The following is a 10,485-nucleotide window of genomic DNA, read 5'->3' as shown; positions in this document are numbered from 1 at the left end:
ACTGTCCATCATATAAAACAGTGCAGTGCAGCTGATATGAGTAGCTTGTTTTGGATTTTAGCTGTTGATCTTGTGAAAAACTTGTGTGTGTGTGTGTGTGTGTGTGTAGGCCAAAAGTTCTCTGCAGCCTCCAATCTCTTATTTCAGAAGATAAAGACTCCCTTACTTCTGTTTCATCCTTTCTTTTAAAACTTGAGGAAGGTTCATCCACCCACACAAAAAAAGGATGTTAATGACATCAAACAGCCCACTTATATAAATATCTGCAAAAACATAATAAAATTGGCATTTTTCATTTTGGTTTCACTGTAATTTATTCTTCATTCAGGTAATTAAATACAAAGATGGTGACCTTAGCTGTGTACATTTAGCTAACTTGGCTTTTTCACTGTTGAAGCCAACCAAACACTTTAATCATACAGTGAAGAAAAACAAATTGTCAACCGAGTAAAAAAACATTGTCTTTTAATACCAACATCAGTATGCTGCATGTGTAATATATGAATATGATAAACCGAAAGGAATGACACAGCAAGCCAGCTAATAAAGACTCCCTCCTCCCTGGATGAAGGCTCTTCTCCTCCTCCTTCTCCTTTTCCTCCTCTCCTGTGTTTATGTTGCTGAAGATGACATGAGGCTGCCCCCTGGTGGTCACTTCTCTATCAGAGAGTCCAGCTGCTCCTGCAGGGAGGCCAGCTGTTGAAGCAGAAAATAGAAGGCGTGATTGATGCCCCGAACGCCCCGGAGTGTAATGGGAGGGTAAGTGGATGATGATTAACATGTCTTATCACATTAATTTGCCGCCTTCATTTGTCAATACAAACAACCACCCGAGATAGTAGGTGGCCTCCATGCCATAGTTGCAAAGAGGACTCCGCTGTTAGCTGCCGACAAGTTACATTTCACATGACATGACTGAGTTTGAACTTTACTAAAAGGCATTAAAAAAATATTCGATTTCAAAAGTGCAACGCCATCAGCTAACATGGTACTTGACATTTTTACAAGATAAATTCTTGCAAAGTGCTGAAAGCTGTAGGAATCTCTCAGCGAGCACCGGCCCACGGCTTTTTAACGCAAAAGGTTCTTACCTGCTCCATCTCTCGCTCCTCCTGCTGAATAATCTCGTCCAACAAAGCTTGGAAGCGGTTCTGTGAGGGGAGAGGAGACAAACAAGATTTGTTCGAGTCGACACGCTGAGCCTCATTAAATTGCGATGGCTTTAAATGTGTGTCTGCCTGCGCGCTGCTCATGTCACTATCTCCTCCCTGACAGAAAGGCCACTTGGAATGCCAGTCAGAGACAGCTGACCTTTTCCCTGCGACTGTGATAATAACGACTGGAGATGGGGCTTTGACGCTCCCAAAACACCGGGCAACGAGAGCTCTAAATGGCAACGTAAAAAGGGCCGTGTCTGCTCGTGTTTTGCTCATTGTAGTCTCCGCTAAAGAGTGCTCAGAAGTACAATGAATTTAATTTTCAGGACATTTTTCCCTGCATAGCAATGTGTTTATAGCAAAGCGCTGATGGGAGAAATGTTATACTGCGTGTAATCTGCCGTCTTCATCATCACTGCTGAGAGAACTTATGCTGCTTGAAGACTTCTGCCTCAGAGCTCATCTGCATATTCTTGTTTACGTTCCTGTACATGCAGACCTAGTTTCTGTGTGAAAGAGTGTGTGTGTGTGTGTGTGTGTGTGTGTGAGTGGGTGCGTGTTAAGTGTTTACTTTGAGGGCCTGGTTTTCCACTTTCATGATGAGCTCCTCCTGCTGTTTCTTTCTGGCGCGGGTTTCCTGCAGCTTGGCCTTGACGTTGTTGATCTGCACCTGATATTCCATAACTGCGGGGAACAGCAGAAGGTTCAGATGTTACGACCGCCATAAAAAAAAACAAAAAACACAAACATTATTTACGCCTCTGCTTTGTTGCGCAGTTAAGAGTGAACAGGAAAAAAAACCCGCAGAGAGATGATGATGTGACTCGACAAAGCCACGAGGGCAAGACGTGCACCTTAGCTTGCTGAAACACAAGGATGCCTCCATTTCGGTTTGACAAATTGCAGTTAATGGGAACAACAAATCCATTTAGAAGGACGTGAGCCAGCAGGCCGAAGCACTAAAAGACGCAACTAAATCAGACTGCTCCGGGCTCCACAGAGGGTTCCCATTAAATCCAGCCAAAGTGATGGTGTCTTGCAACAACCTGTGGCTCCATCACCATCAACTATCTTCCAAACTAATTGTATCCACCCCCTACTCCCCTTCAAGTGACTCTCAATAGTCTGATACAGCCCATCTAATATGCACTATCAAGCAAGGAGGAGTCCCTGCAGACCCGTTTATTACAACTCTACAGCACTGCCAGACTCCAACACATCTGCAGGAGCTCTGCTGCTGCTACAGAGGAGCTGACCAGAAGTGCTGCTGACTGACAGCTCAGTGTATGTAGATTAGGAGCCATTGAGCTGTCAGACCGGACAGCTGTCTGAGCCAAACGCTGAGCCACAACACCTGTCAGGCTGGTTAGCCGAGAGCTGTCAGTGTGGTGCATCTCCATGGGCGAGGACACAGCACGTGTGTTTAAGTGTAAGTAGGGCTACTCATTTGAGGTTGTGTGTGTGTGTGTGTGTGTGTGTGTGTGTGTGATGTCTGACCTAAAAAACTCAGCTCTGATTAGAAGTCCAGACACCTGGCTGAGGTTATTTTTGACCTCTGCTTTGTAAGTGTCTGAGGGGGTTTGATTTAAATTTATGTCCGACTGTGTCAGTTCGACAAGTCGGTTTTGAAATCAGCATGCCATGGTCTCGGCAGTGAACCGGATACGACCGAAAAATGAAAGACCGGGGGTATGGCGGGTGAGTCGGCTGAAAGAATCAGCATTCACACCGAGATGCTGCTGACGTAAGTTGCAAGCACAGCACGGAGGATTGCATAATTCTAACGCTAGACTTACTTTATCCGTGTAGATTTACACACTTTCCAGAATAGCTCATACGAGCACACAAGCTCAATTTAAGAACAGATGTAGACACCATATGGGCATACATCTACACATCATATATTAAAGAGCTTCTATGTGTATCTCATTTACTTTATTCCTTCTGAACTGGAAACAATTTGTGAAGTGATGTATTCAAATACTACACTGTGTCAGTAGTGCTGCAACTAACAATCATATTAATCAGTTGGTTTGTCAATTTCTCATTTAGCCATTATTTGGTCTTTAAAGTGTTAGAAAATAGCAGGAAATGCTGTTCACATGTCCCCACAGCCAAAGAGGACATTGTGAAAGGTCTTGTTTGACAAGCAAATCTTCACATTTGGGGAGATTTTGACCGCTAACTACAGATGTTTTCACAGGAGGCTCCCCGTTTCATTTGCGCTATGAAATAATCATGATATTAAAGCAGATGTTTGTGGATGTTTTATGATGAAAGAAGTGCAACGCCACTGACTATAAAGTAGTTAAAAATGTCCTCATACGCATTTTCAGGACACTTTCATTTCATCACATGCAGTCCTCCCAGTGCCTGATGGCTGATGGATGTGCTACTGTAAAACCCATCCAATTGCCACAGTGCTAATGAATGATGTGGAATGTTGCCAAATTTCATTTACTTCTGACAATGTCATTAGCTAGCAAACTGTGATAGCCCTAAAGTGGGAGAATGATTCCAATTGCTTTAGAACAGGGAGAGAACAAAAATGTGTGGGGCAACATAAGACAGTATAAAATCAAAAAACATTTTTCATACTTCAATAAGCTTTTCATACAACAAGCAATATTTGTCATTCTGCAAATTTTCATACAAATGTCATACAGCTCTCCAGCTCTGTAGAAACCTTGACATCTTCTTACCTATCTGGTTGTTTCTGTCACTTTCATGCTGTGCGGAGTCGGACTCGTTGAGTTTGTCTTGGAGCTGTCGGACCAGATCATCCTCCGTGTCCATGATATTCAGGTCCTCGTCCTCGTGCCGGTCCCCTTCGTCTTCCTCATCCTCACTGGAGCTGCTAATGTCGTTGAAGATCTCCCTCAGCTCGTCGCGCTGGGCTGGCCATGCGGAAACGCACATTAGTGTTATTAACATGGACGCAAAGATGGAAAGGAGCGAGACGCAAACACATGCTTTGGTTCCATCTAGGTCAGAGAGAGTACAGGCTGGTCGGAAAACATGAGAGTAGGTTCAGGTTATGGGCCTGTGTGTAAAATAAACCAGGTACGCTAAATGCGCAAACAAACTGTGTGCTCCAGCAAGCAGCAGATAAGTGGTTCTTTTTCCCATTTTGTTCTTGGAATCACTTTGTTACCACACTGCACCATCTGAGCGTATTATTAGTCATGCCACTCACGCACACACACACACACACCACCACCTCGGCACCTATAAGTGTCGGCACATTTGCACTGTGCCCTTAAGTGCTCGGAGGGTCTTCTGGTGAGTCTAGAGGCAAATATTATCTAAGGGCCAAAGAGTAGCTAATGCTTGGGTGCGCTCCATTTCCATTTCAAACCTCTGGGGCAGAGGCTATCAACAGTGACAAGAGTGGTGTGCAGGTTTGAAAATTAGGAGAGAAACCTCTGATGGTGAGAGAGGAGAGTATAAAAAAACATCCCTGTACCGCAGTCGGGTCAATCTCAAGAGCCATCAGTGCCTTTTCAAAGCAGCTGCACACAAACAGTTCGACCTGCTGACTGCAGGTATGTCAGTATCAACACGAGTCGGCCTATATGTAACAAGAAATACTATTCCTGTCTTCAAATATGACTCAATTCATGATAGCAGTGGCTGATGTTTATCTCACGTGTCACATCAGTTTTGCACCGGCACATTCATGAGCTACTGGCTTGCGAGAGGATGATATTAAAAGGTTGTTTATACATAAATCATATGAATTTGTACAATCTAAAGAAAATCTAAGAAAAAAATAAATGTTCTAGTATCCCTGCCCACTTTATCCAATCAGGACAGAGAACTCTCTGAAGAGGCGGGGCTGTTCGCTCAGGGAACACGCGGCAAGAGCACTGGGTAAGCTACCAATTCCAGTGCTCCCGGTGATGGCTTATACTACCGAACAGGCCAAGTGATGAAAAACGCCTGAAGAATAGAAAGAGGCAAAGAGAGCCGCCTCGGGGAAAAAAAAAAGGAGCCATGCAAGTGTAGTCATGTAGAGAGAAGGGAGGGGATTGCCAGCTGCAAAATGGAGAGGAGGTAAAATGACAAAAAAAACAATCCAGCAGCTTTACATCTTTAAGCTTTCAAATAGCAATATCTGCATCTGCAATGTCAACCGAGTTTTACTGTTTTGAATTTATCATGTGCTTGAAGTAACAATATAGTACTCACTCCTTTTGCTGCTCTAACAGAGCCGGGCTGCCAGCATGCAAATGAAGCCCACCAAAGTCATTATTTCTCCTGATTTAGTGATGTTTCTCTTACCAGAGGATCCATGACCCATCTTGTGCCCCGAGGTGCCAGGCGAGGAGTCCAGGTTAGCCAGAGAGCCGTGCTGATCCGCTTCCTTGGACTCATCCTCATTTATGATTTCCCACCCTGAACATCATGGGTTAAGGTCATTATACCCTCTGAAGCCCGACACTAAGAGACTTTCAAAACTCAAGTTTCCACAAACTCGTCTTTGAAGTAGACTTGAAAGATCATACCCCTCAACTTTAACATTCATTAGTGTGTCGCGTGTATGTCGGCCGCTGCATGCAAACGCTGCATCTATAATTAGAATCCAGCTTCACCGTGAGCGACTAAGCAATGATAATGAACAGTCCATCTCAATTAACACACAGCAAGCAGCCACTCAAAGTGGCTCCGCTGTGCTCTTATTCTGTCAGGCGAGTTTAGAGTTTCATTAGAGTGCTAATAGCTTCCTTGCAAAGTGCATCTCGCTCACAAAGACATTCGACAGAGTCAAGTCAGGTGAGCCGGGCAGGAGTCAGAACACCCGCTTGGGTGTTAAATCAGCAGAATTAGGATTTAAGGGATGTGAGGTTATGTTTGTCATAAAAAGAAAATAAAGCCCCAACTATTTGATAGTGTATGAGCGCTAAAGTCGCTGCTCAGGGTTAGCTTCCCATCTGATTCTAATTAACAGGCAGTTGCTTGCTGTTTTGCTTGGTTACACATCTGGTTAATTAGCTTTTTAGGCTTTGAAAAACGACCATGAGCAGCAGTTGTAGAAGTCTAAAAAGGATACGGACGCTGACAGCCTCGGCGTCGGTGCTCAGCAATCTCTTCACCTCCTTTTCCACGTCAGGAGATTCGATGTACTGTGAAGAGAGAGAGAGAGAGAGAAAGAGGTTGGGTTAGCCTCCATCTCTCTCACTTTCTGTCTTTGTCTCTCTCCCTCTCTCTCTCACACACACTCGCACTCAAACACAAAAGGCAGCGGCTGGACGCATGCCAGGAAGCACATTAGCGATTAAAAACAGAAAGGGCCAAATCAATATGGCTCGGCTCTGCGTCTTCAAGAAGATTTATTCCGAAGACAAAGTAGAAGTGTAGTGCTCTAGCACACTCGCTTTCACTTTGATCAAAGCAATAGTGAAATTGCCTTCTTTGCCTGCCTTTGGGGCAAACTAAGATGGAAAGGCTTTATTTATATGTAAATCTTGGTTTTCACTTTCACCACAGTTCCTATTTTATGAAATGTAAATGTCTTGTTGGAGCAGAGCCGAGGAAAAGCGACGGATCATCAGACAGGATGCTAAAGAGACGGATGGGAGAGTGGAGGTGGGGAGATGAGGGGGAAATGAGAAAATGTCAAAACCTTCTTTTTCGCAGTCTTACGAAATCTTCTCTTGCGAGTGTTCTTCAGAGGGCAGGTGACTGGAGACCAAAACAACAGGATTAGTGAAGTCAAAATGGCTTAATGAGCCGTGGAGGGCAAACTGTATTTCCTGAATTGCTGAAGTTTTGAGCACCAACAGCTCAAAGTGCTGTTACGCGTAGATATTTGTCTCCTTACTGCCGTGGTTCCAGACGAATTTCTTGTCCTTGTCTTTGTCCTTCTTTTTGCTCTTGGGGTCGGTGCCAGTTGGCTCCTCTAAAGGAGGGTAAAGGTCTCCATCTAGTGTACACACCAGCATCTAATTCATGGAGGCAAAAAATTAATTAATCACTCTGCATTCTGCTGACTAGGTGTTGTCCTAGAGACAAGACATTAGACAATTGTCATCCTAAAGATTCACAACAAGAAATGTATCCAGTGAAGATGACATCCTGAATTTGTTGCCACTGTGGTGTTTTACCTGGCAGACATCAGCGGTTTTATAAAATGTCTTCTTGTCCACCGTTTTCAGAGACTCGATCATACACGGCAGATCCACCAGTTTGCAGGCCAAAGGGACGCGGTCTACCCTCACTATGCCGTGACGACCGTCAGCTACAAATAAGAGGAACAAGATGATTGCTTTTAATGAAATGATGTGTGTGAGAAAAATGTAAATACTACAATTAGGATACTGCCGTCACTGTTAACTTAAGCAGAGTACAAGTGCAGGTACAAAACGTGTTTTTTCAGAAATGTATAATTTAAGATTATTTGGAAGTGAAGACTTATACAGATAACATCTGTTGACATATTGACAGTTGTAGTGAAACAAACTCATAAAAATACCAATTCTCATTGGTCAAATATTTGCAGTTAAAAGAAGGTTTGATTCGATAGAGTGTCAACAAAAATGAAAAGAATCTGGGGATGCTTTGTTGCAACATTTGGACTCAATCTAACCACATTTGTATTCAAATATGGATCAGGTCTTTTCTTTCACTAAGCATACATTTACAAAAATCAATGAAGTTAATGAGGTAAAAACATTGAACACATTATCTTTTTGATTGAGTTATATGTGAAAAACTGCTTTTTTAAACCTGTGATACTTACTACTTAAATTACTGCTTTTTAAAAATTATATTATTGCTAAGACTACTGAGAAACAAGCTTACGGTGCAGCTCGATGGTGAGTCTGTCCTTCATGTTCATACTGCTAGACTGGGCAATCCTTCGCACTGTTGAGGCGTACTCCTGGAAGAGAGAAAAGATGAATCATTTTCAACAGTCACATTATATTTTTAGAGAAATGGTGAGTTCCAGCATGTGTAACAGTCTCACCGAAGGCAGCCTCAGGACAAACTGGCTCTCCAACTCATAAGGAGCATCCTCCTTGTTCTTGGAGCCGGCCTTCCCAACTAGAATCAAAAAAGATCACCATCAATAAAACGTTTATTTGTTCTGTTCTGTACATGTGACATCTATTGCATGTCTGTCCATCTGCATGTCTGCCCATCCTGGGAGAGGGATCCCTCCTCTGTGGCTCTTCCTTGAGGTTTCATCCATCTTTATTTTTTAATGTGGCAAGTTTTTCCTTACTCGAATTGAGGGTCTAAGGACAGAGGATGTCGTTCACTAAGCAGACTGTAAAGCCCACTGAAGCAATGTGATTGTGATTTTGGGCAATATAAATAAAACTGATTTGATCTGGTAGAATAACTGTCTTGTTGGTTGCTTTTTATTCTCAAAACTACAATTTGAACAAGAGGCTAGAAACACACAGTGATGTTTGACAGGTGCAGCTGTACAGATCAATAAACACTACCTGGTTTCAGTTTTGAGGAAACTCTTTGGCTAGTTTTTAATTAACAATCATGTTACAGTACGTGAATGCTGAAATGATCTTGTATTTTTAACTCATATTCCTTAACTTTTTCGGCACTTCCCTCAGACTGGGTCTGCACCATGAACCTGCTGCTAAGAAAAGAAAACTTCCCTGAAGAGCATTTGGAATAAATTCACTCACAATCCTCTATAATGTCTTTGAATTCAAGTCACATTTTTAACTGGTGTCAATTAAGTATTCCCATAGATAAGCCTCTTTCACATTTGCCCTTGTTTTATTTGCCTTTTCACGGCACCTTGATATTTCTCTTCTGCCATGCTATCGCAGATGTTCTTGATATACAGATAGTACCCATTATAACTTGTTTGTTTACATCAACTGATTTCTAAGCCAATATTGTTGCATTTTATTTTCGGACTGTTTACTTTGGATTCCTGGTAGTAAATAATAAAGTCACCAAACGAACACCTCTTCTCAGCCAGTATCAATATATGTAAATCATCCAACACGATCACCACCTTTCAAAAGTATTAATGTTATGATTAGTTCAACAAAAGACTTTACCTCTAGTTAATCAACGTTTGCCTTGATGCATATTGATTCTAATAACCTCTTCGTTTTGCCGATATACATCCAAATATGTTTATTACAGTTTGAGTAACGGTAATGTTGAGCTAACGTTAATGTAGCAGGGTTGCAGCTAAATGCGTATGATGCTACAGACAGTCCTGATTAAAACAGCTACAAACTTTAAATTCTGAACAAATGTTCATACCTGGAAACAACCAAATTCTGCTAATTTTGTTCGGTCATGTTGTTTTTAATCACGACTCATTCATTCCAATACAAACTGCCTGAGAAGAGGCGGCGGCATGTTTACAAAACAGCTAGCTATCGTTAGCTTAGCGGCTAGGCTACATTAGTAGCAAGGGGCTTTTAAACGTAACGTTACCTTTGATTTTAGACGTCATCTTCAGTTTTGTTATTCGGACGGCGCAGCTGCATAAATGTACTTAAATCATAAAAACAACGCACAAGAAGGAAAGGTTAAGTATGCTGACACAACTCTGTTGTCAGCTATAAGAAGCAAACAGTGACGACCGAGACGAAAACACAAACGCTAACGATTGAGTAGATGCATGCTGCATTCATGTACTCCTCGGAAATTGTGCTTCCACCATTCCAGCACCCTCGAGAAGGTGAAGGTAGGCGTACAACGCTTGTAGACGATTCCGGTTCAGAAGTCTAACTTTCAGTGTAGATCTGTTTAATTAAATGATTCTGAATGATACGGGCGTGTATTGCACTTTGGTTGTTGGTGAATGGTGATGTTGTAAAAGAGAACAAGTTGCCGTCTGTCTTTAACCGTTATATGCTTGGTTATTGTTTTGACACAGATCCAAAATCCATAAATATTCAATTTTGTAAAAAAGTAATTACAGATCTGGCGTTTAGGATGCTGACTTCATTAATTAAGGACTAACAATTATTTCATATGAAATTTACCGACTCTAAATTATTAAATTCCGATAAATATGAAGGTACCACTGATTCCCGCCTCTGCATCGCCAGACTTTGGACAATCGAGCTTCGGTGAAAAAAAAGGGTTATTTAAAAATACAAAATACTTATTTAGTAAAATATCTTAATTGTAGTTAGGCGTTTTATAGTGGTTTAGTTGTACTACAAGGGTGAGGACAAGTCGTAGCATCGGTACAAGGAAAAACGTCATTACAAAAACGCCCTGGGAAATATTATCTTTATTTTTTACAAAACCATTTTTAGTAATCATTGGACTTTTAACCTGGCATAATACCCAAGTCGATCAACAGAACAGAAACAGATAAGAAATT

General features: G+C 42.0%; 1 protein-coding gene across 1 annotated transcript; it reads right to left on the bottom strand.

Annotated features, from left to right (window-relative positions):
- Positions 1 to 295: 295 nt before the first annotated feature.
- Positions 296 to 9,807, bottom strand: taf7 (TAF7 RNA polymerase II, TATA box binding protein (TBP)-associated factor). Its single transcript, XM_030397249.1, has 12 exons — positions 9,585 to 9,807; positions 8,128 to 8,204; positions 7,962 to 8,040; positions 7,265 to 7,398; positions 6,982 to 7,102; positions 6,784 to 6,842; positions 6,211 to 6,283; positions 5,442 to 5,555; positions 3,860 to 4,054; positions 1,729 to 1,841; positions 1,092 to 1,151; positions 296 to 696 (listed from the first exon to the last, which is right to left on the bottom strand). Exons 1-12 carry the CDS (start codon positions 9,601 to 9,603, stop codon positions 652 to 654), a joined length of 1,089 nt encoding a protein of 362 aa, XP_030253109.1. The 5' UTR covers positions 9,604 to 9,807; the 3' UTR covers positions 296 to 651.
- Between the last annotated feature and the right edge of the window lie 678 nt (positions 9,808 to 10,485).

The sequence above is a fragment of the Sparus aurata genome, chromosome 18, assembly GCF_900880675.1.
Source record: "Sparus aurata chromosome 18, fSpaAur1.1, whole genome shotgun sequence".
Lineage (NCBI taxonomy): Eukaryota > Metazoa > Chordata > Actinopteri > Spariformes > Sparidae > Sparus > Sparus aurata.
Note: the sequence above shows the minus strand (reverse complement) of the source record. Positions and strands in the feature narration are given on the sequence as shown.